Source organism: Hipposideros armiger, unplaced genomic scaffold (assembly GCF_001890085.2).
Source record: "Hipposideros armiger isolate ML-2016 unplaced genomic scaffold, ASM189008v1 scaffold_18, whole genome shotgun sequence".
Lineage (NCBI taxonomy): Eukaryota > Metazoa > Chordata > Mammalia > Chiroptera > Hipposideridae > Hipposideros > Hipposideros armiger.
Window position 1 is genome coordinate 6,993,933 of NW_017731368.1, and position 26,704 is coordinate 7,020,636.

Genomic DNA, 26,704 nt, shown 5'->3' on the forward strand with positions numbered 1-26,704 from the left:
CCAATAGCTGGTCAACTCCCATTGCAAAAACTTTGCAAACTCCTTCAGTCAAAGATAGCTGTAATTGAAAATGTCTGTGATAATCATATGCATTGATCTTTCCATTCGTTTTCACCATATGTAAGTTTTTTTCTTTAGAATGGGATACTTATATTTGTGAGCAATAATCTTTAATGGAGAACCCCATTAAAACTGTGTCAACATCGTTCAGAATTTTTGGAGTGTACATTTTGCATGCTGATGCAAGTGCTTCATGAGTCCTTGACAAATATTTAGCATATGAGAGATTTTATGTATTTTATTTAACGTAAAAAGGATCTGAATTTATCATCTATGGCCAACATTATTCAACAGTAAATATATATTCAAGGAAAACTCTTTGAGGAAGATCATTTTTATCCTTTTGTGGTCCTGTTTCACCCCATTATGTAGCAAAATTTAGGTGCTCAATAAATATCAATTGCGTAATTGAAGGCCATTTCTAGTCATTGATGAGTTAACCTGAAGGAGAACCCCACAAGCTGTCTATTCCCTTCCCCAGCTGTACTCACTCAAGCTCCTTTGAGCAAGATTTTTTGTTGTTATTAATTTACCAGAGGCCACTGCAGATCAGACACTGCACCTTGGCACTGGGGACACAGCTAAAAGTCCAAATCCTGCCCTCAAAGGGCTCAGCATCAGGTGAAGAATGAACAAGCCAACAGTTACAGTACATGTGGTAGGTGAGCTGTGATGAGGCAGACACAGGAAGGTGATGAAAACGCTGTCTAACAGGAGAAGCGTGGCCTCCCCCACAGCCCCAGCTCCAGCCAATGGCATCTGGCCTGAATTTTTCAGAGTGAATGTTAGTTTGCCAAGGCTTCATTTTTGTTATTCGGTGGTGGTGGTGACGGTGATGGTGATGGTGACGATTGCTCTACTTTTGGACAGTGGCAGGGATGCAAGGAGAAGGCAGAAGGAGTTGTGTGTCTGGATGCACACTTATATTTTCTCATTTGTCCCCCTACTTCAGGCCCGTATTTAGCTGAGGTAGCATGCCTGTCTTTCAACACTCCAGGCAGATACGTCAATGGGGCACAGAGCACCCCCAGGGACGCTGGTCCTGGCAGCTTCCCTTTGGCTCCGTTGCCAGGGTTTTCCTGCCTGCGCAGCACCTCCTGGAGGCATAGGCCCCTGACTGGCGCCAAGAGGATGGACGCTTCCTGCTGGAAGCTAAGTGACATGAAGGGGCAGCACTGGAAAAGCCACGGGACACAGTTCACCTGCCAGAAGGGCACCCACAGCCCACTGGCATGGGTGTCGCAGGAGGGCTGGAACCCTAAAGCCAGGCTCAGTACTGATTGGCAGATGGTACCGGCGGATCTAAACCCTCCCTTCTGTGCCGGCAGCCGGGATGTGTCACGAATAGTAACTTGTATTTGCTGTTGCCAAAGGGCCTCTGCAGTATCTGTCAGTCAAACTCAAAAAATAATGAAAAAATTTTCTTCTGTTTTGGCTGTAACCAGAAAGATGGAGGGAAGCCTTCGAATGATGAGGACCCAAGTGAAAGAAGGGACCTAATTCTATTCCTCTGGGCTTGTAGGGTGAGAGCATCATACGTTTTTGGCGACAGATGGGAGAAGTGCATACTTCAAAGTTCTCCCTTAGCCTCCTCAGAGCCTGCGACACCCCCAAAGCCCTGACCGCAGGGCACATGAGCTGTGGGACTGCTTCACAGCTGGCAGAACAAGTGCCCAGTGGCAGTTACCCCAGCCCCAACTTCATCATGCCCCAAACATTCCCACATTGGACCCCCCGGGTTTTGCCTTCCCAGGAAAGCCTGTGTATACATTTATGAGGTAAATGAGTGAATTAATGTTAATCTGTGCCCTTTCTTTTTTTTTTTAGTATGTAAAATATTTATTAAGGGCTTTGCCTACAGAGGCACAACATAAATAGAATAAGTCCTCCTGAAATGTAATTAGTGTACACATCAACCAGTTGATAATTCATGGTGGAAAATAATGCAGGAACGCGGCCTGGGACTGGGTTCCCATGTCTGAACTTGGGCAAGTCCCAGGCGAAGGCTCTGCTCCAGGAGCCAGGCTGTGCAATGGCTCTTCTGCCACCGTCTCTGCAAAGTCTGTTAGGCAGATTCGAAAGTGCAAGCAGGACTTGCTCAACCGACAACTACTCCCGGGCAGGGGGTGCTTAATCCACCCCCTCAAATCCTTGAGCATTTTCCACTGCCATGAGAAGTTTCTCTCGTAAATCTTCGAAGGTTTCATATGGAGGTAAGTCAAGGCGATTAAAGCATGTGTGAACTCTGGGCAGTTTTTCAGAACTCCCCCATTGCTCTGTTGTAAACAGCTGAGGACCATTGGAACCATAAAGGTTGGCAAATCCATTCATAGGTGCTCGGGACGTCCCCGTGACAAACGGCAGTAACCAGATACGCTTCTCAGCATCCATCAGCAGAACAGCCTTCCAGAACCACTGAATGACAGGGTGGTTGGGGCATGTTGTAAATCGAATGTTGTCTCCAGTCATTCACGTCCACATCGCCGAGGCCGCACATCAGCAACTCCAGCTCGTTTTCATCGAAAATTTTAATCAAATCAATAGGAAGCAGTTCCGTGAATCCCTCCAAGAAGGCGTTCATTTGCTTCTGGACCCTGTTCACAAACCTCCATTGGATAATTAAGTCAATATATTCCCCTTTGTTTTCATTTGTAACCATTATTTCTGACCCATTGGGTTTCAGATCCACTTGATATGTCTGTCCAAAGTTTTCTTCATCGATACAGAACATGAGGTCCAGTTCAGTAGGATCATTCTCTAGGATCCATTTCAAAGAGTTGTAATATTCACTATCCACGGATTCCATATCATTCAGGGTTATCTGCTTTCCCAACATCATTTTGTAAAGTGGTCTAATGAAGAAACCATCTAAAAGTTTCCCATGAAATACTGCCAGACCAGCAACTCCTCCAATAAAAGTGAAGTAGGACAAATGATCTTCATTACAGAGGCCTGAATTGGGATTGATCTGCAGTGTGTAGTTGTCCGTTGCAGAGTACTCGAAGAGGCCGTAGTAGGGGTTGAACATCTCTTTCGACAGCAGGAAGAACCATTCTCTGGCCACGCCCCTGGAGTCAAGGCCTTTCTCTGATTCGAACTCAATCCACAGTCTAGCTTTTAGGACATCTGGTCTTTTCACAGACATGATTCTCCGATAGGACTCTTCAAAAATGTTATTTCTGTGAAGCTTCATTTCAAACCTATTTGGAATATCAGCAGGTTTCTTTAATTTCCTAAAGTAGTCATATTTCTACTTAAATTCTCTGGAGTAAGGAACAGCCGGACCAGTAATAGCTGGGTTCTGCAGTCTTGGGTCTTCCCACTGAGTAATTTTGCTATTGTGATCAATATAAAATGTTCGGCCATCCAAGTGAATTCGTCTTTCCCAACCAGGAGGAAGAGGGCCAAGGTCATTGGGGTTTAACGGCGCCTTTGACTGCATATGTACTGGAAATTTCAGGCGTGGATCTTCCCACGTTGTAGTTTTCGTGTTATGGTCAATGAAGTAGGGCCGGCCGTTCGGCGCTATCCTCATCTCCCCGCCGGGTGGCAGGAAGCTCTGTGTGCCTTTGTGTTGTGGTTTGGGGGAGTTGTAAGGTGATGGCTGTGGGGACTGTGGGTTGGAAAGGGTATCTTTCACAGCCCGGCATATGGGTGAATCCTTGGCACCCTCCAGCGGGGCAGATAAGGTTACTGTTGGTGAACTGAGGCTACGAGGCCGGCGAATCTGAGGCTCGATTAGGTGGTTGTTACTGTTTGTGGCGGGTCCACGAGCCGCATCTTCTGCCAGCTGCATGATAGGCCGAGTTCAAGTTGTGGTTCGATTGTCATGAGTGACATAGTATGTGCGTCCCTTAGCATCTTTTCTTTCTTCCCAGCCTGAAGGGAGGCCCGGTGTGGTATGTACATAGGCCACTGATGGCGGTGGTAGGTAAGCCTGTTCTGCGACCGCATCAGTGACACTGCAGGACCTCAACTGCGAGGAGGGCTCTCTTTGAATTAAGGAACCAAACTGCTCCCCATGGGAGTCTGGAGTGATCTGAAGCCTTCTGCTCAGTTCCTCGGACAGCTCCTGGGGGCTGGTCTGGGACACTGGCGAGGATGGCGGTGGGGGCAGCGCCAAGCTGAGGGAGTTTCCAGCGATACTCGCTTCTTCTGAAATGGTGTCCCAAGGCTCGGGGCCCTCTCCGCCCTCGGTGGGCTCGGCCTCCAGGTCCTCACTGATGTGCCGGCGGGAGCGGAATCAGCGGTGCGCAGCCTCCTGGTTGATCTGTCTGATGTCGCTGTCTGACTCGGAGGACACATCCATCAAGCTCAGCCGGTGCCACTGAGTGGTCCGGTTGTTGTGGTTGACATAGTAAGTCTGGCCTAAGTTGTCCACTTTTTCTTCCCAGCCAGGGGGCAGGGGTGGGGGTGGGAGCCCCTCCTGGTGCTGGGAAGATGAGTCATTCGAGTCAACAACTTCCCATCCGTGCTCCATATCATCCCTCTATTCACGGTTTTCTTCGTCTTGACCTCCATTTTTCGGCATATAGGCCATTTTCAATCACAAAAATCCCTTAACTCGAGATTTATGACTTCTTGGTCTGAGGAGAAAATCCTTAAATGTGTAGGGTCACTCCATGGTTGGGTCTTCTGTCGGGAGATGACTAAGGGGCACGTCGACCTGTCCCAGGAAGTCGTCTCGTGTCAATCTGTTTTCATCAAATACTTCAAACAGGAGTCTGTGATTAGATGGGTTTACTCTAAAATAAAATTCTTCATTCCATTTTGGGTTCAGTGTCTTTTTAGTTGTTTTTATCTGTACCAAAGCAAGTTCTCTATTCTCATCCGCTATGTACAATGAAAGTTTCACGTATGGGCCACTGGCTCCAAAGATGTCCTTTTTGGCGAGGTCAACCTTCACTCTTCAGAATACGTGACTCCCCCTCTTTTATATAATTATCATATGAATCTACTTGTTTCCGTATCTACTTGTTCCAGCAGACCATGAGCTCCTCCAGGTCAGTGCCTTTGTGATTCTGGATCTAATTCGGGATATAGATGCTCATTCATGGTTCTGGTGGGGAATCCTGAGTTGGCATGTCAAGATTCTGGACCCTTCCCTCCTCTTGCTAGAAATTGAACTAGAGTCATTTTAATCCTGCCCTTCAACAGGGGTGATGGCGCTGGTCCTGACTGATCCATTAATTGGTCACCATATAAAGGGCCTCTTGATGGTGACATCACAGCTTTCACTTGCCTGGAGACCCCTATGCATGAGAGGTCTAGTGTAGGTGCTCCAGCCAACAGGCCTAACTGAGCCCAGCCTTTCAGTCATCGTTGCCAAAGCCATCTTGAACCATCAAGAGAAGCCATCTTGAACCACCACCTGTGCCCTTGCATTTTAACCCAGCAGGTTTGCTTCCCTGTTCGCCACCCTCAGGGCTCAGTATCTGGCTCAGTAAGTCATGATAATATTTCCAAAATCAAAATGCAGTGTTTCTCTGGGATTGAAAGCTTTGGTGCAACAGTGCCCTTGCTTCTGTCATCTCCTGGCTCTTGTGACCTGCCCTCCCTCCAGGCCTTTGAGTTCCACTGGAGCTCTGGACACACACCGGACTGGGGGAGGCAGTGGCCATCCGCCCTCAGCCTTCTGTACACGCTGGCGAACTCCTCAGGCCTGCAGCCCCTACATCTGAGTCTCTGCCACTTTAGAAGGAGCCTGGTTAGCAGTAGGAGAGGTGAGGCTGGAAGTAGAGACCCCATGTGGAAATTGGGTGGCCCCAGTCAAAGACGGCGACTGCCTGATCTTAGGCAGAGGATAGATGCAGGAGGGCTCAGAGGGAACCGAGGGGACTCTGTGGCTGACTGGAAGTGAAAGGCAGTGGCCCCAGGTCATCCCAGGACTTAAGGCTGGGTGGCTGGCCAGATTGCAGGGCTATTCTTTGAAACAGGAAACAGAAAAGGAGGCAATATGAGGGGGAAGGAGATGATGAGTTCGGTTTAGATGCCATTGAATTGGAGCTGCCTGTGGGACAGCCTTGTGAAAAGTCAATAATATGAAAAAATTCCCCTCAAGTACATTTGTTTCACCTGAATGCTCCCAAGACTCTTTTCTGTGGGTTCCACATCTCTAAGCATCTAGTCCTACATGGGGACCTCTGAAAAGGGGTGTGAGCGGAGCGTATCCGGGAGCAGCAGCTTGGTGCCACATGCGAGCGTGTGCCCAGCCGACGAGGACCCCGCAGAGCAACGCGAATTTCCTGCCCTGACAAGTAGTCCAAACGTGTTGAATAGGATGTGCTGTGTGTATTTCTAGGAGTCTGTAGATTTCAGGCACACTGTGCTTCTGCTTTTCATTCTCTGGTTTCCAACCTCCCTAGGATCGGTTGTTGTCTTTTATTTCGCTGTCCTTTGAATTCCTGACCCACACCAAGGGCAGAAGAGCGTGGCCACTGTTCATTGTCACTTCTGATCGTTAGCTGTACTCGCTGCCTGGGCCGTTCAGACCCCTGCCAAACTTGTTCTCTGGGTGTCTGAAGTCTTTTAGTGCCATTTACATCTTCCGATATTAGAATAAAGTATAACGCTCTGTTTACAGTGAAACCTCTTTGGGAAGGCTGATCATTTTTTAGTCGCGTTTCCTTGCTGTGCCCTTGGTATTTCAGAGCTGTCCTCTTTAAGCACTGAAGCAATTAGTTTTGAGAAGACTGATTCTTCAGGGTCCAGTGCTTGCCTGCCTTTCATTTGCTGAAAGCTGTACATTTTAATGAAGTCGTTTCATCTGTGTTGCCAAACACTAGAATTGTGCTGCTTCAGTTCTAATTATCTCTACTGGCAAATGCTATGTTTTATTAGAACTCTCAAGGGCCCTGTTTATTAAATGTCCATACACTATAGCATTAGGCACACCAATTAGGTCAGCTGTGCTTATCGATGGGTTATGGATGAAGGAGTTAGATATTTTCATCGTAATCTTAACTGGCAGTGGGGTTGCCTTCTGCGGCTTTGTGGGGTGCCAGCGATGCCTTCTCCCATCAGCCAGTGGTAACTCCAAGTGTCCGAATAATGTGGTGGTTAATGGTGGCTCTAGTATGTGTTTTCTTTTTGGGGGGGTGACATGCTCATTCTTTCCTGTAGTTGCCTAATACCTACATCTTGCTTCCTGGGTTGTATGTCTTACAGCATGGCGATATATACTAAGGGCTCTTATGAAGCCAGGAGATCCCAGTGGTGGTGCCACAGGGCAGGGCACATTGTGGCATGAAAGGATGGAGGGCAACATTCCAACAGCAGCCTCCCAAACTGTACTTCTCTGCTTCTTTCCACCCCTGCTCTGGACTCCTTTAAAGTCTCCTCAAATAACCCCATGGGCCCTCGGGGTGTTGGGTAACCTGGGGTGTGTTGGCTGGTCTGGGGACTCTGACGCCCCTCCTTTCTCCTCCATTACTGTGGCCACCAGGCAATGCTGCGTGGTGACTAGGGGCATGGCTTCTGCCATCCCACAGACCAAATCCCAGCTTCACCACTGAAGAGCTGGGGGGTTCTGGGCAAGTTACCTTTCACCTCACTAACCTGTGTCCTTAGCTGTAAAAAGGGGAGCTCTGTAGCCTCTTCCATGCTTTTGTGGTGATTAAATGAGATGATATAGGTAAAGGATTTCACCTAGCCTTGTGTTACAGCTCTTCCACCCAGGGACTCGGGCATCTAGAGGAGCATCTAATGAGGACATAGTCTCTAATCAGAATCATCCCTGCCCTCCAGCTCTGGCCCATGGTCTTTGAACCAAACCTGTGTTTCCCTTTTTCTTTTTAAATTAAATTTATTAGGGTCACATTGTTTAGTAAAATTATATAGGTTTCAAGCGTACCATTCTATAATACATCATCTATATATTGCATTGTGTGTTCACCACCCAAAGTCAATTCTTCTGTCACCATGTATTTGACCCCCTTTACCCTCTTCTACCACCCCCCACCCCCCCTTTCCCTCTGGTAACCACTGAACTGTTGTCTGTGTCTGTGAGTTTTTCTTTGTTTGTCTTGTTCAGTTTTATATCCCACATATGAGTGAAATCACATGGTTCTCGACTTGCTCTGTCTGACTTCACTTAGTACGCCCTTTTCTCTTTGCACCAGTTTTCTGCAGGTGCCCAGGACGAACTCTGGCCCCACATACTTACCCTCATATTTTCTCCCTTCGTATAATCCTCTCCTCTGACTTTAAGAAGAAAATGTGATGTTTTTCAATGCATAATTTATCCCCTGTAGGCTAACGTGTTTGTGAACAGCAAGGACAAATCTTATTAAAGTTGCTAAGAGAAATGAAATAACTCAATCTGATAGAAGTTAATAGAGTTGTACTTAATTCATATTTACACCTTCTCAACTGTTCTTGCCACGTATTTAGCATTCTTTCTGGGGGGTATTATGATCCAGGCCACAGCCGTAGCTGTCTTAGTTCCCCCAGAGAACCATGTCATCATCCTGAGAGGAATAGTGACTCTTTTCCATAGTCCCCTTCCCCCACACTATGTACGAAGTCTATATAAAGAGGGAACAGTAATAAACATACAATTCTATAAGTTTTATAAGCCCCACTTAATAATGAAGTTCACAGTTTATGCATAGCTTGAAAACCAACAACAAAGAAACTAAAAAAGTTAAAAACTTTTTTTTAATTTTATTTTTCAATTACAGCTGATATGCAATATCATATTAGTTGTGGGCGTAAAACATAGCAATTAGAAATTTACATACGAGTACCTTACGAAGTGATCACCCTGCTAAGTCTAGTCCCCATCTGACACCATCCATAGTCATTACAGTATTATTGGCTATACTCCCTGTGCTGTACTTCGTATTCCCATGACTATGTCTGTAACTGGCAACCTGTACTTCTTAATCCTTTCACCTTTTTTATCCAGCTCCTCAACCTTCCTCCTATCTGGTGACCATCAAAGGATACGATAGAAATGGAGCCATTTCTCCCAGCCTGGTTACAGGATTATTGGTCTTGTCTTTATTCTCTGCATCAACTATTTTGTCCTGAGTGCTCCCGGTCATAGGGCAGTGGGGGCTCTTGAAAACTGGGGTGTGCCTTAGCCATATCCCCTCTGCAGATTGATGAGCGGCTGGTAGAGGCGCTCATTCTGCAGTGCATTGGGACCTTCGGGTCTGGAGCCCCACGACCTGTTTGGCCAGGCTGCCATCCTGGGTTCTTAGTGTTCAGCGGTAAATGGAGGTTTAGAAAGTTGGTTTTAGTATTAAAGGAAATACCTACATCTGTAAGTGGCACTCACCCTGTGAGCACAAGGAAAAACTGCAGTATTGCCAAGAGCATCATAGAAAATGTGCACTTAATCATTAAAATGTGCATATCAAAGGAACGATGGATATACTCATATCTCCGGTAAGACTGATGTGTATTTGCTTACAGACTGGTCTTTAAACAAGGAGTGGTATGTGTGACTTTTCTGAATGGGACCAAAAAAAGAGTTATTGGCTTTTCTTTGCTTCACAAAAATAGGTTTCCTATATATTGTTAGTTACTTTATCGTGAGGAACATATCATGCCATGTTGGTGCTTATTAATCACCCTTTCCGTCCAACCAGCTGTAATAATTGGATGAAATTGGTGGTAGACCATGGCTTCCACATTAACCTTCTTAAGCCGGTGTTGGCAAAACAGTCCAACATTAACATCCACTCTTAAGTGTGTGTTTCTAAAGAAGGAAATTTGTAGGTGTCTATATTTGGAAAGCAAGCCCCTCATCGTGTTATCATCTTGAGAGGAACAAGGACTCTGTTCTGTGGTCCCCCCAACATACTCTGTGTAATATTAAGTGGGGCTTATCAAGCAAAGACATAGATAGTAAAGTCATGAAATCAGGCGGCCCCCATGAGTGGAAGGTAGACATCTGTTGACAGTGCAGCTCCATCGACAAAGGCATGTTGGTAGTTTTGTACACTGTGGAACCATGTCTCCATCAAAGCACCCCTGGCCGCTCTGCAGCATGACCTCATGCTGAGAATTGGGTTACTGGAGCCTCTACCATATGGACCATTACCGGTCACCAGGGCCGAGGGAAAGAGGACAACGAAGCCCTCAACGACCCTGAAAGTTTCTGCCCCAGTGAGTTTAATTGGCCAAAGCAAGTGTCATGGGCATCTCCAATTACAATGCAATTGTTAGCATTCTCTTATTATCTTCAAAAATATTTCTTGAACCTATTTACATCACTTCTTACATTGTCTTCTCCACTTTCTTGTTGATTGGACTCACCAAAGCTTTGTCTATTGTATTGGTCTTTCCAAGGAACCAGCTTTTTATTTTAATGATTAATCTACATTTTTTAGCTTTGAGTTAGTCATTACAAATGAATACAGATTTCCCACTTTTCTCTCCTCTTTTCTGCACTTGCTACCTTCTAACACATTATGTAGCTTACTTATTAATATTATGCTTGTTGTTTGTTGTCTGTTTCCTTGAGGACAAGGAACCTTATTTTGTTCACTGATATACCTTAAGTGCCTAGAACAGTGCCTGGTATAAAATAGTTATACATTGATTATTTGTTGAAAGAGCAAAATAGAGCAAACCACATATTTGCCCCCCCCCCCTTTCTGTAGCCTACTAAATTGATATGCTTGTTACTTGTTAGGATGGGCCCGTTTACTAACTGAGTGGTCCAGGGGTAGGACCAGGACTAGAGTGAGGCAGACTAGACAGTGAGAGCGTGCATTTGCATGAACCTGAAGATGAGGGCCTCCCTTCTTCGTGTTCCTTATGCGTCTTGCTTGCCTCGTCCTAGTTCCAGAGCTTAAAGGCGCTCTGTTTATTTTTGTTATTTGAAATTTCTCAGTTTCTATTCTAGGTTGTTGAATTGTTAAAAAATTCAGAGGAATGAAAAGGGAAATAAAACTAAAGCACGTTATTTTTGAAATCCCTTAAATGTTACAATGAAATTTTTTTTGTCTTTAAAATGAGGAATTAAGACTGAAAAATTATTCATTTTTCTCATTCTCTTTAAGACCAAAGTTACTTCCTGCCATATGATGTTAAGTGTGTGGGGAAAGCAAAATTCACTCTTTTAGGTCCCAAGTGTAGTTTATTACACCAAAGCAGTGATGCAATAAGTCATATCCAACAACATAACCATCAGTGTAAAAGACTTCAGTAGGAAAAGATCAGTACCAGTTTACTCCGGAGTCTGCAGAAATATTTCTTTGTGACCTCAAGATGACTTTCAGGTGTGGCCTCCTAAGTTTCACATACTTGATTTCTGGTCACGATGACTCCTTTGTCGCCCATCTGAAGCACAGAGGGCTACGTGGCTGTCCTTCAGCTCACGGTCAGAGAACCGCGTGCAATGGCGCCCGTGCTCCGAATGGTTCAGGCTGCCTCCCCAGTCACTTAACTCACTAATGGGGCGTGCCACGGCGCGGAGGCGTCTGCCTCATGAGCATGCAAAGGCATAATCGTGGCGCCGGGTGCCAAGAATGAGGGGATGGAGGCCATTTGATCATTCGTCTTTATTATTATGTAATTTTATTTCTGTATCGTTATGATGAGCATTATAATCTGTTCGCAGGAGCATCAGGAGAACATCCTGGGTAACACCATGCAAAGCGTGATTGCACTGCTCAGCAATCTGGTTGCCTGCAAAGATGCGAATATGAAGCTACTTTATGAACAGGGTAAGTGCTTCTTAGAATTCGTCTTTGGTTCTTTTGAGTTTTGCCTCTTTGTAAGTTTCCGCGTCTTACATAGCAGGGCGTCAAGATGTACTATTTGAAGTTCATCAGTTCACATAGATGTTTAAGTGTCTGTAAATAATAATATTACCAGCAAAAAAGGGGAAATGTGATAGTTTCCCTACATGAATTCATTCTCTTTCATTGCACAAAGTCGATAGGCACTGCTGAAAGGTGACAAACCCCAAAATAGAAGTACCAGCATAGTATTTAGACTTATTGTGGCCAATCAAAACGAAAACATATATGGTCAAAGCCACCTTGTAAAATGAGATTGGATGGGTTGAGGGTGGGTTTACTTTACATCTTACACATATATGCCTGTAATTTTATAACTTAAAACAGTTTTTAAGATTTTATTTTGTAAGAGCAGTTCTAGGTTTAAAATAAAATTGAGAGAGGAATACAGAGATTTCCCATGTAACCCCTGACCCCGCACAGGCAGAGCCTCCCCCATTATCAATACCTCCCACTAGAGCGGTGCGTTTATCAAAGACGAACCCACATGGACTTGCCATCATCACCCCAAGTCCGTAGTTTACCTTAGGTTCACTCTTGGTGTTGTACATTCTGTGGGTTTGGGCAAATGTGTAATGACAAATATCCATCATTATAATATTATTCCGAGTATTTTCACTGCCCTAAAAATCCTCTGTGCTCTGCCTATTAACCACTGTCCCCCACCCTTACAACCACTGATCCTTTTACTGTCTCCATAGTTTTGCCTTTTCCAGCATGTCATATAGTTGGAATCATATAGTATGTAGCCCTCTCACATTGGCTTCTTTCACTTGGTAATATCCACTTAAGATTCCTCCATGTCTTTTCATGGCTTGATAGCGCATTTCTTTTTAGCTCTAAATAATATTCCATTGTCTGCATGGACCACAGTTGGTCCGTCCACCTGGTGAAGGACATTCTGGTTGCTTCTGAGTCTTGGCAATTATGAGTAAAGCTGCTGTAAACATCCTTGTGCAGGTTTTTGTATGGACATAAGTTTAGAATTCCTTTAAATACTAAGGAGTGTGATTGCTAATCTTAATGCTAATTATTTAGTTTTGTAAAAAATAACCAAACTGCCTTTCAAAGTGGCTGCACAACTTTGAATTCCCACCCGCGAGGAATGAGACTTTCCCCTGCTACGTGCTCCCCAGTATTTGGTGTTGTCAGTGTTCTGGGTTTTGTCTAAGTGTGTGGTGTGGTGTCTTATTATTGTTTGAATTTGTCTTCCCTGGTGACATGATGTGGAGCATTTTTTTATTAGTTGTAAGTGTACAAAACAACATAGTAATTAGACATTTATATACCTCACAAACTGATAACCCCAATAAGTCTGTTACCCATCTGAACTGTGCATTGTTATTACAATATTATTGACTATATTCCCTATGCTACACTACATATAATTTGAAATGATCCCCTGATAAGTCTAGTACCTATCTGACACTATACCTAGATTTTACAATATTATTGACTATGTTCCCTTTACTATACTTTACATCCCAGTGACTCTTTTTGTACTTCTTAATCCCTTCACCTTTCTCACTCAGCCTCCCAACCCTTCCTTCCATGTTGTCACCACCAGTTTGTCCTCTGTATCTATAGGTCTGTTTCTACTTTGTTCATTTATTTTGTTCTTTAGGTTATTTTAAAATAATGTTTTGAGGTTTTCTTGTACCTAATATATGGTCAGTTTTCATGATTTATTATTTGCACTTGAAAAAGTGCATATTGGCTTTCTCCTGTGACAGTGACTGATACTAACACACCCTCCCACCCTAACCAACAGTAAAACTCAACAAAATACATAAAGCAATTGTTTTAGTCACTGAGAAATAAGCAGAAGAGGACTATGATCCTTGTGAGAAGGGAAACACCTAAGGTGAAGCTCATGTCACTCTGGATTTTTTCCCCCCTTGGAGAGGGAAGTAGGGTACAGGTGGAACACAGGTCTTGCTGAGCTGGGAGTAGAGTTCAGTATTCAGAGATATGAACTGATGAGTAGTCACAGGACAGAGCCTAAGAGAAGAGTTACAAAGAGTGTTGGGCCCAGAAGTCTGCATGCAGGTTTCCCACAGGCCCTTGGTAAGGGCTGGCCTTCACTTGCACAGAGAAACATTCTGTTAGGCTTAGCAGAGGCTAGAGCAGACGCCATAGGCTGGGAACTGAAATGAGATAGCAGAAATCCTGCAGTGAAAGGAGATGTAGGAATTCCAGCCCTGCCTTAGAATTTAGACCATGTACTAGGACTAAGGATTAAACCACTATAGACCTGACCTAGCAAAGAACAACTCTACATCCTTCAGGGTCAAAAGATTCACAAGGAATTTAATTGCCTGCCAGAACAGAAGTCAATACACTTATAACAATATAATCCCAACTCTCTACAACATGTTATCCACAATGACCAGTCTATAATCAAAACTTAGCAGACACGAAAGAGAAAGTGGAAAACGTGACCCATAATAATAAAATGCTGTTCTTTTTCTGCAAACCTTCTTGGTGACCATTCCATTAAACAACAAAAAAAAACCCACCCATGTATCCCTTCAAAACATTCTTCTCTCTAATGTGGGCTGAGAATCAAGATACTACAGAATGAAACCTATAAAATTATTAGTGGCTCTATTTGCTAATTGAGAGAGTGGATAAGGCGTTAGATGCCTGAAATTGGCATTACGGAGGTTGCTGCTGCTGGCCCATGAAGCATGGGATTACGTGGCTGAGGCCGGATGAAGGACAAAATCCTAGAAGACAGGAGCTTAGGGAGCTGAGAAGTCAGGCATGGAAGAACGGTCTATGAGGTGATGGAGGTGGCTGCTGAACTTGTGTGTTCAGTGGGCTGTTAGAGTTGGAGCACCAGAAGCAGCACAAGTGGGTTTACTGTGAAGCTAACAAAGCTTAAGTGTCAAGTGCCCCCATTTTCACAGGGACAATTTTACATTCATAATTTTGTTTTTTTCTTCTTATAATCCATGCACTGCCCCCCCCCCCGCACTGCCCCAATTGTATAAGCTTAAGTTCTCATAAAACCTAGCTCCATTCCAGGCTTTGTGAAGTAGGAATCACAAAAATTATGTCAAGAGTGGTGTTAGGGTAGCATTGAGCTCAGGGAGTAAAAGGAAGTGATTCAGTGGTCTGGGGATGATGGCAGTTGGGGGAGAGGAGGCAGGTGGCATAGACTGCTGATCTGAGAGTCAGTGCATTAAAGCCTGTCACCTGGCTGCTCACTTTTACAAATAAGTTTTTGTTGGAACATAGACATGTCCATTCATTTGCATATTGTCTGTGGCTGATTTTTCTTGTGTAATGGCAATGTTGAGTAGCTGAGACAGACTGGAATATTTACTTCAGAGCCTAAAATATTTATTACATGGCCTATTAAGAAAAAGTTGGCCCACCGTCGGTAAGGAAGCAGCACTGTGGAACAAGGCAACTCCACCAAGGCCCAGTGGTAGAAGCACAGTGGGCAGAGAAGTATCCATCACTTGAAGAGCCTGCCAAGGAGACAGGGCTCTGGAAGAGGCAGGTGTCCCATAGAGCAGGAAGGTGAAAGGTACATAGATGAGAGGTTGACGATTTGAGGGAGTCTGCTGGTAATGGACCAGGAGCTCCGTGTGTCATAGTGGAAGGGTTCAGAGGTTGGGAGTGGGTGGGATGACATGTGTAAACTCTCCTGACGTTTAGACTGCCAGATTGTCAATGACCTGGGAGTCCTGAGCTTCCTGTGAGAGCTTGAGTTAGAGACAAAGGGCACTCTCAGTCCAGATGGTCTTAGGCTGAGGATGGCGGTCAGGCTGCGAGTGTGGGGTGTGGAAGGGTGATGGGGTTCCGGGAGGACACCGAGGCTGGGAACTCCTCCTGGCCCCTGCTCGTGGTGGTTAGAGGGGATGGGAGGGATGGGGGGACCCGTGTGGCCTGCATAATAGTCTGATTCCAGTCTCTAGAGAGGATCACCGGGTCTGACTTCTTGCCATCACACTGCTGCTCCCCAAACCTCTTGGCTATTAAATGTGTGGGCTGATTTTTTCCAAAGTTGGGTAAAGATCTGCTGGGTGTTTGCAAACCCAGCATGTATTGGGATTCGGCGGAGCATGGCCGCGTGAAGACTCACTGACAGCCTGCACTGTAGGAGCTTGAATGCATGCAGTGGATTTCAATGAAGTCTTGTTAGCTTTTATTCTGGATCAGTCCTGGTTCAATCAGTGGCTTGTACATTCCTTACATTTCACACAGAATTAAACTCCCTATTCCATACATAAAGAGTTATTTCTAATACTGATACTTTAAAAATCACCCCAATTTAGGTGAGCTGTGCTCTAGATGAACTAGTAGAAATGGTTGTTGCTGCCTGAAGTGCTTCATTATAGCACTGTATTCGGCCAATGTCAAACTGAGTTTCCCCCTCTGGTGACATTAACAGTAGGCTGAGCGCTCAGGCACACATTGTCCGCCTCACATGTGAATATCTCTGAAATCAGTACATCATCCACTGCCGTCCACCTGCTGGTCCTGACGTAGTTCCTGCTGCTGGCACATGCAGGTGGCACCTTGCAGAGTGGCTGTGAGCCCTGGAAGTCAACCCAGAGAGACCTCGAGAGAGGGCGCTTTGGCGTTGCCCTCCTCACCTGTGTGCTAACGGAGCAGAGTGGAAGAACAAGGGGACGTGGATGCGTGTCTCCTTGTGAAAGGGGTGAAAGATGAGGCGAGTCAGCCTCCAAATGGGAAGAACTTTTTAGAAACCTAAACCAAGTCATTTTACTTACATTTTTCTTTTTTGTATGTATGTATAAAGGCAATATATGAGAAAACCCGTATCAAAGGAAGCCTCAGAGAGCACTTGCGTTGAGTGTAAGATGAAGCTCTGAGGGATAAAGCATGTGACATAATGTCATTGGCCGCATTTCTTCTTTCTTATTGGTACATAAAATAATGGTGCTAGACGCAGTGAGGTATGGTAGGTCACAGACGTAAGGACCTCAGCACAGGCATGCCACAAAACACACAAACTTCTATAAGCGGAGTCATTGACATACCACCAGCACGCAACTGCGTTATATAGTTCAGGTCGTTTGCTTAAGCGTTTTCATTTTTAAATGAACCATATCGGAAAAGAATTATAAAGCAAAGAAAGACCTTTTGTTTATATTTGAAAAATATCAGAGTTATTAACATTTTAAAACTGGCTGCTAGCTTGTCCCTGTGCAATGACCTTTCGATAATGGATATTAATTCCAGCTTCAGTTTTACCAGCAGAGCTGTCAGAATAATAGATTTACATGACACACTGCAGCAGCCAAAAAACGGTAGCCTTTCCAAAGAGGTGTTTAAAGAAATTGTCTCCATTGGTGTATGGTGTGTCAAAAATCAAAATACTCATTTCTTATTAGGTTTATTATAAAACTGCCTAAATCGGTGTTTACTCAGGGGACCAGAAAATCGCTATGAGCATTGTTTGGGCTTTGAAGGTGTACTTGATAGCTATGGTAGGCTTTTTATTTTTTTTTAACTTTTATGAATAACATTCAAAATAATGTTGTACAGGAGGAGTTGACAAACTTTTCTTGTAAAGGACCAGATAGGGAGTAGATTCAGTGTGGAGACCATGTGGTCTTTATCACTACCACTCAATACTGCCAATATGGCAGGAGAGCAGCCATGGAGAAGCTATACAGGAATGGGCATGACCTCATTTTAATAAAATTGTGTTTACAAAATTAGGCCATGGTTTGTCAACCCCTGTGGTATAGTAATTCAGACTCTCTGAAAACCACTCTCAAATTTTCACAACTCAACATGTTTGTGAAATTGAGTTATTAAACTATGATTCCACTCAAGATAAACAGAAAATTATATATAAATACCTTACGAAAGGGGCTGCTGCATTCACAGTAATGTGAAGATGCATGAAGAAAAAGTGGAAAATTTACCCTAAGGGTTTAATCTAAAAATCATAATAAATAAATCTCTCTGTGTTAATTAGCGTTTGCTAGATAACAAACCACCCTGAAGCTAAGTGACTTAAAATAAGTCATTTATTTTGGTGTTCGACATTCATTTACCATATGACCATTCTTTTTCCTCCTGACCATTCTACTCGTGTGAAGTGATAGGTCATGTTGTTTTGACTTGCATTTCCCTGCCTAATGGCTGATGATGTTGAACATCTTTTTCATGGGCTTATTGGCTATTTTTATGTCGTCTTTGACAAAATGTCTACTCGGATTAGGTTGTCTTTTGGTTATTAGGAATTCTTTTGCTTTACTATTTAAAATTTCAAATATTTTAATTGCATTGCTGTCTCCTAGGAATCTCGGAGATTTGTGGGGAACAGGAGAATATTGGAGTAAGAAATAAGAAGAGAATTCTCTGATCTATTTTTTTAATACAGCAACATCCAGAACGAGCATTTTAGGGTGCCAGTCTTACCATGTCACTCTCTGTACTAGCTTTATACTGTTTCTAGCAGCATGACTAAACTCATTAACATAGCATACAGTCCGCATTTCACCAGCTTCGTGTTAAGCACTTTTCCCTCTGCTGTCGGTGCTGTAGCCATATTCACCTTATCTCAGTTTCTCTCATATACGCTGCTTCTTTCCACCCCACGCCCATCCCCCACCCTTTTCACCTTGTTATTTTCTCCAGAGCTCTGGTCAAACTCCATTTCTCAGGGAAACCTATCTTGCTACCCCTTATTCTCCTTTGTTGTGCGTATCACAGTTTTCATTAAAATACAAATTATGTCATTCATTAGTTAGTGTCCATCTATGTCATCTGTTGGAATGAAAGGCCCATGAAAACGGGAACCTGCCTGTCCCATTCACAGGAGAATCCACTGCACAGCTAGCTCCTGGCTCATGGCAGTTGCTCAGTAAATATGCCCTGAATGGATGAATGGTAGGGATGTTCAGTGTGGTGCTCATGTTGCATTTCTAGGATCAGTGCTTCGAGTCTCTGCACCCTGCTAGTGGCCTCAGCCACAGAATGCCCTGCACCGCATATGCTGTCCAACCCTGACCTCATCTGTAGTGATGCGCTTTGGATCTTTCTTCCATCCACATACGTTGCTTGAGAACCTGATATACATAAGACATTATGTGCTGGATTCTTTTAAGGCCACCAAAGTGAATAAAATTGGAGCTGCTGACTGATTTTTCATCACTTCTCACCCGTTCCTCACTTTGGGAGCCCAGCTGGCTCATCTCCGAGAGCAGAGCCTGGCAGTTTGGAGCACAATGAAAATCACTGGCAGAGTCAAAGGCCATAATCTTAGCTGTAGCCGAGCAGCTGGTCAGAGCTACAGGCCTGTAAGGATCTTAGGTTTGCTTCTTTCACTTTGTCTGACCTTAGTTTTGAAATATGGAGAACTGTGTGTTAAATAGATAGAAATGTCCACTTTTCTTTCTTCAGTGTTCCGTTGAGACGGAATGGCCTGCGTGTTGTTCCTCCCTTTCCAAGCATCTCTTCACCAGTGCTTGGTGAGGCTTCGTAACGTCCGAATAGCAAATCCCTATTATACCTTATCAAGGAGGGTTCTCAATATAAGAGGGAGACATTTAACAGACTTTTTGACTAGACCAGATTAAAAACATGTTAAAAATAGGAAAAAGGAACATATAACAGAAGGTCTGAATCTAAAATAGTGTCAGGGAATAGCACACAATGAGCTGTCCCTCCTAAAAATATCTCAGAGAGCTCCTAGAAGACCTCTGAAGCTTTTCTCCAAAAAAGAAGATGTTAGTCTATTATTTAGGGAAGAATTTGAGAAGTTAGCATGTGAGTGAAAAACGGTAACATGGTGTGGTAATTGAAATTAGCTGAGTTGGAATCTTATTTGATAAGATACTTCTGGGTCTTAAACTCTAGTGCAGCGGTTCTCAACCTTCCTCATGCCACGACCCCTTAATACAGTTCCTCATGTTGTGGTGACCCCCAACCATAAAATTACTTTCGTTGCTACTCTATAACTGTAATTTTGCTACTGTTATTAATTGTAATGTAAATATCTTTTTGTTTTCCGATGGTCTTAGGCGACCCCTGTGAAAGGGTCGTTTGACCTCCAGAGGGGTCGCGACCCACAGGTTGAGAACCGCTGCTCTAGTGTAATGGTACCTATTTCATATGTTTGTTTTGAGGATTAAATGATAATATATGTAAATTTGTCATGTATAATTAATAAAATTAGCATAGGTATTTAAAATGAGTACTAAAAATAGCCAAGTGGCCCTCACATGGGACCATGCAAGCAGATCATTAGAGCCAGAGAAACAAAGCCCAAGATGATTATTAAGACAGAATCAGCCATGTTAAATAAGTTAAATTTTATCATCCCAAAGATGTTACAACGCAGAATACTGAAAAATCCACAAATATGACCTCAGAGCCATTAAAAAAAAAATCAGATATTTGTAGGATTCTCTCTCTCTTTCTCTCTCTCTGTCTCTCTCTCTCTCTGTCTTCCAGTAGAATTTTATTTTTTTTATACTTGAATCTCATATAATTTTCACAAAATATTTTTCACAAAATATTCTTTTGATTTTCTTCAACCATTTAAAAACGTAAAAGCCATTTATTGAGATACAATTGCCATAATATTCCTTAAGTTTGTGATGTACTATGTGTTGATTTGATGCACTTATATATTACAAAATTATCCCCTCATATAATTACCATTTCTTTTTTGTGGTAAGAAAATTTAACTACTACTCTTTTAGTAACTTTCAAGTATATAATACAGTATTGTTGACTATAATCACCATGCTATACATTAGATCCCCAGAACCTATTCATCTTATAACTGGCAGTTTACACTCAGAGCCTCTGTTCTTAAGATGTTACGAAGAAACAAGGGTATCTAAGATCTTAGGATGGAAAATATCTCAGTTACAAAAAACAGGAATGGGGAGATTTCAGAACTATAGAAAGCAAGTCTGTCTTAACAAAATGATGATGCTGTTAGTGTGTGATAATTGAAAAAAGGAGGGTATCATCAGGGAAGGCCTGAGACCATATTTAAGAGGCACTAAAGGAGATGAGATCTGGGGGATGGAAATCATCAACTCCCAGATCATACAGTCAGAAAGACTGTGAACATTCAGACAGGATAGTTTTAGGTTGTGTCACGCTTGCCTGTGGAAAAAAGGAACAGAAATTTCAGTGGATTCACACAAAAGAAATTTGAGTTGGATAATAGTAGAATACGTGGCATTCCCAGTCAGTGGGCTGCTCTGCTCCCTGCGTGCCCATCGCCTTCCATTTCACGGTCCCATCATTCCCCTGGGTGTTGGAGTCCTCTGCACCCGGCAGGTAGAAGTGTAAAACAATGGAGGAGGCACAGCTGCTTCTTGAAAACCTCAGCTAGTAGTGAAAATATTTGCAAATCACCTATGTGATAAGAGATTAATTTTCAGAATATATAAAGAACTCCTACAACTCAACAACAGAAAACCACACAACCTTTTAAAAAATAGGTGAACGACTTGAATAGACATTTCTTTAAAAAAGATATGTAAACTGCCAATAAACCCATGGAAAGATGCACATTATTTGTCATTAGGGAAATGCATGTCAAAACCATAATGAGATACCACTTCATCCCTGTTGGGATGATGATTTTTTTAAAAAGGAAAGTAAGTGTTAATGAAGATATGGAGAAATTCGAATTTCCATGCATTGCTGGTAGGAATGTACAGTGGTGCAGTGGCTGTGGAAAACAGTATGGTGATTCATCAAAAAGTTTAACAGAATATTATGATCCAGCAATCCTTCTCTTAGGTATATGCCCCAAAAGAATTGAAAACATGGACTCAGATACTCAGATACTTACACAGAAATGTTCATTGTTTAATAGCATTAGTCACTATAACCAAAAGGTGGAAACAATCCATGAGTCCATCAATGGCGGATTGGATAACAAAATGTGGGATATATACATAGAATGGAATATTATTCAACCATAAAAAGGAATAAACTTCTGATACATGCTACAACATGGATGAACTTTGGGCAATGGAGTGCCTGGCTGGGCAGCCACTTCCAGTGATGATTCCACAGTTTGGAAAGAAGAACATGAATATTTTGTAGACAGCCAGCTATTTTAGCCACAAAGACAAAACTAAAAAAAAATTTTTTTTGCGTGTGTATTTAGTGTATGTGTATTTTTTGCAAGATTAGTAAATCAAATATAGGAGCAACTCCTTGAAACTATAGGATCAGAAGATCATGAAAAGCTCTTATCAAACATAAGCCAGGTCAAAGAAGTGCTAAACTTCCCATTTTACTAATTTAGAATGTATGAAATGTTTAAAGTGAGTAAACTGTTTCTTCTGTCAGTACGTGTTCTGTGATTCTCTTGTCCCTGTTTAACCCCACACATTCATATGTGCCTCAAATTCAACTCCTCTAGCACCCTGCCTTTCAGGAGGGGACACTTTCTGATGTCTCAGCTGTGGGGTATCAAATGTCTCCTCTGGGTGAGGAAGAATGTTGACCTTCCTTCTGGGTGAAACGTTAAAGAAACACTGCAGATAAAACTGGAGGCTGCGTAGCTTGAAGCCCCCATGATGGCGAGGAAAATGGGACGTGTTCCTGCTGAGAAGTGGCAGAAGATGCTGGATGTTTGGCATATTGGCCAGATGACCAACCAGAGCTCCCAGCGCTGTCTTCGCACGTGTGTCCTTCTATCCTGTGAAATGGGAGGAGGTTCATGCTGTACGCTGTCCCCAAAAGCATGACCTTGAATCCCGGTGGAAGTTCCAGGGCATCTACTTCCTGTTCAAGATAAGGAAGATCTTTCCACCCGTTTGAAGACTCAAGTATGGTGAGGTCAACTTCTGGACAAGACAATGTCTGGCACCAAGTGACGCAGTCCCGAAGGGAGACCTAATGGAGAAGCCATTCCAGTGCTGGTGGGAGGTCGGCTTATGCCCCGGAGCCCCTAAACAGCTCTAGACATTCTCTGACTCTTTCTTATTCTTGCCAGGGTTTGCAGACATTCCTGCAGCCTCCAAGATGAAAAGCAGAGGAGTTGTTAATGAAATGAAAGAAAGCTATTAAGATGTAAATTGTTTTCTCTGTAAGTGCTTTCACAATGTGCTGAAAAGTACATTTACTTTTATTCCCTTCTGTCTAGGCTGCTGACACTCAGGAACTAAAGATGGAAATGTGGGATCAAGGAGGTTATACCCGTACAGAGAGAGACAGCTAACATCTGGCTCTTTCTTTTTCCCTCTAAAATGGTATAATCAGGGCTGCGTAGTGTCTCTAACACCTTTCCTTTTATATTCTTAGTTTTCAAGAAAAAAGTCTAACGTCGGGCAGCCATTGTTGTAGTGCATTGCTGCCGTAGTCAGCAAACAGGAGGACATTTAAAATGAGGACAGTTATTAATGGCATTAGAAGAGTAATAAAACTTTATAGAGGAGTTTAATAACTCCTCTACAGACCATGAAACAAAGCGAATAGTCACCCTTCATGGGTGAAGTGTTCTATTTGTCCCATGGTCCACTGCTCTGACTTTTAGTCAAATGTCAAGAGATCACTTAGATTTCAAGTGTCTTTAATGTTCATCTTATTTTAAAAGCTTGTAGAATTTTGCACACTTAAAACATGATCTAGCATGAAGGTTTTTAATAAAGTGTATCAGTTCTTCCCATTTACTGATATATAAATGAGTGATTGGCAAACAAAATGATCTTCTGTTTACTTACGTCCCAAACTTTGGACTTAATCCAGTCTTTTTTCTCTAGGTGTCTCTTGGATATTATCTATAAAAAGCTGAATAAACCCTAGGCCATTTATCTCCGATTGTGCTAACAATTTCCACCATCCTGGAGCCTTCCTGGGCTTTATAATTGGTCCCCCTTCCCTGCTAACAGCTCTCTTTCACTGCACTGTGCACAGAAGACTTCCTTTCCTGTTCTGATTTGGTTTTGTTTTCTGCAATTTCATTCAGTAACCCTTGTTTGAGTGTTTAGAGTTGGAATATTCCTAAAAATCATTTACCAAACCCCTCCTTGTACAGACAATGACAGCGAGGCCAATGAGGTGCAGAAACTTGCTCGGGGGTGGGGGGTGGGGGGGGGCAGCTGGAAAGCAGCTGGGATGACCACGAGATACAGAGACTGTAACTCGAGCCCCTTCCCTTCCTGGTGCCTTCACCAAGGGCCGGCTTACCTTTGTCTTCAGAACTGCAAGTGCTAGTCAAGGCCCCACTGGGTATTCTTTTCTGCCTCTCACTTGGAACTAAGATTTTGCTTTGGTTTTGTTTGTTGCTGCTGAAATGGACTGGAACACTGCCCTCTCTCTTTAAGGCTAATATTATTGGTGACTCAAGGTCCCTCCTTTGTAGACACAGTTCAGCGTCTTCCTTGAGGTCCTTGGTGGCCAATGGCATGCATTTGTTATTTTTTTGACACATCTGGCCAGTGTTTAGAAAAGGCATCTCTGCCCAGAGAGCAAAGCTTTGCATTCTTTAATCCTGGTCTTCCACCAGCTGCACCCTCCAGTTGGAGACAGTGTTCACTCTGATGCTCTGACACGCAGCTGGGTGGAAAACCTGACACTTTAAAGTTTCAAATAATAACCTGCAAAGAGAGCAGTTGTTATATTTAAAGTAAAGGAGAAAGGAGAACTTTTGGGGACAGGTCCATTTTATGACCTTGAAGCATTAAGTAGATTGAATGCTTAGTCCTCCTATTCGTGTTTTGAGAGAATGGGCAATCCAAAGGGTTGTTACTGAGATGGCCTAAGTGGGTGATTGTTATTGCATAAAGGGATAGTCAGATTGCTGTGGCACAACACGGGCATGTCATCTTTGCTCAATAAATGTTAAATAAATTAACGAAAGAATGAATGAACAAATGAACTTGAAAATTACATTAATTAAAGATAATTGCATCTGGTATGTGCTTGTGAGAGAATCAGGTGAAAAGAGAGAGAATAGGCCTAATACTGATGGTGGTGATGGCGATAATAATAATAATGAGAAACAAGACCTGAAATGGCATTTGTTTCCCAAAGACTAGCTACCTGGCTCACGATGGTAACGGGGTTTGCCTCTGAGGCAGGCTGCCTGCCAGGCAAGGGGGATGGATGTCCCTTGAGGAAAAACAGCCATCCAAACCCAGAGAGCCCACAGCGGGGCTTTCAGAATGGAAGCAGGAGTCTGCTTTTGGCCTCGTGGGTTATTTTACTTTAAAGGCAAAGTGTCTGAGGTATGTCGTTGATAATGCTGTGGACTCATATTGCAGAAGGGGCAGAAGTGTACACACATTGAAATGTAAACATTTCATAAGTCCCCATCTCAACTGCAGAGCAAAACCAAAGTAAAAACCAGCTTCAACTTTCCTCCTCACATGTAAACTTTCTGATTAAATGTGTCTAGTTCCGTCCTGGTGTAAACTAGTCTGATTGTAAGTCAATTTGTAGTCTGTTCAAACTCCAGCTCCCTCTTGGGACAGTTTCTTCCCTCCCTTGCCCCTAAAGGATCCTGGATCTGCAGGGGTGCTTTGTGTGTCCTGTGGGGGCCGGGGGAAGGGGGCGCTCCTTGGATACCCTTAGGATAAAATACAAATGAAATAAACATTTTAAACTAATTTTATTTAATGGTATGAAATGCCTTTTTGTTTTTAATCAAATATGCTTTATTATTTTTGTAAATATGATTTAGCACTTTATAACAGAGCAGTTTGCAGAATTGGATTCGTTTATTTTTTTCTTAATTAGTAGACTTTTTAGAGCTGTTTGGTTCATCAGACTGTATACTGAACCATTCTGTGGGTTTGGTGAAATGCACGTTGTCATGTGTCTGCCATGACAGTATCGTACAGATTAGCTTCACTGTGCTCCACCTGTTGGTCCCTCTTTCCCGCCCACCCATGCCTCTGATATTTTAGTAGCTCTAGTTTTACCCTTTCCAGAATGTCATATATTTGGAAGCATGCAGCAAGTAGCCTTTTCATATTGGCTTCTTTCACCTAACAACATGCATTTAAGTTCTTCCATGTATTTTTGTGGCTTGATAGCTCATTTATTTTAATTGCTGATAATATTCTCTTGCATTTATCATACATATATTCCATTAAGATTCCATTCGATTACCACAGTTTGTTTATCTACTTCTTATTGAAAAACATCTTGGTTGCTTCCAAGTTTTGGCAATTATGAATAAAGCTGCTATAAACATTCGTGTATAGGTTCTTGTGTGGACTTACCGTTTCAGCTCATCTGAGTAAATACCAAGGAGCACAGTTGCCAGGCTGTATGGTAAGCAATGTTTAGTTTTGTAAGAAAGTACCAAACCATCTTCCAAAGATGGCTGTACCATTTTTCATTCCCACCAGCCCTAAATGGGAGTTTCTGTTGTTCCACATCCTCACCAGCATTTGGTTGTCAGTGTTTTGGATTTTCATCATTCTAATAAGTTTCTGGTGGTGTCTCATTGTTGTTTTAATTTGCAATTCCCTAATGACATATAGTGTGGAGCATCTTACAGTATGCTTATTTGCCATCTGTGTATCTTCTTTGATGAAGTATGTGTTCAGATCTTTTGCCCGTTTTTTAATTGGGCTGTTTGTTTTCTTATTGTTGAGCTCTAAAGATTCTTTGTATATTTTGGATACAAGTTCTTTCTCAGATATGTGTTTTGCAAATATTGTCTCCCAGTCTGTGGCCTGCCCTTTTATTTTCTTATTTAGTTTTGATACTTGGTATTAATGGCTGTGATAGCTAAAAAGTGAACCTCATAACAGTACATAGATTTGCATGGAAAAAGTGCACCATTGACTGCTTCCTAAATCATACTTATTTTCAAAACCAGGCCCCAGTTATGCAAATATTTAAAAAATAATGTGTCTAGTAAAATTTCATTTTTCCAGAATATTGCCTGCTCTTACAAACTAATT

The 26,704-nt window shown here is 42.9% G+C and overlaps 1 protein-coding gene and 1 pseudogene across 1 annotated transcript in view; one reads left to right on the plus strand and one right to left on the minus strand.

The window, feature by feature from the left end:
• Window positions 1-26,704, plus strand: part of ULK4 (unc-51 like kinase 4) — a 438,917-nt gene that overhangs the window by 256,071 nt on the left and 156,142 nt on the right. Inside the window, exon 29 of the mRNA XM_019631040.1 lies at window positions 11,636-11,741. Within this exon, the coding sequence (XP_019486585.1) occupies window positions 11,636-11,741 (106 nt within the window). The remainder of the gene's footprint in view (window positions 1-11,635; window positions 11,742-26,704) is intronic.
• Window positions 1,893-4,954, minus strand: LOC109377356 (E3 ubiquitin-protein ligase NEDD4-like pseudogene; annotated as a pseudogene).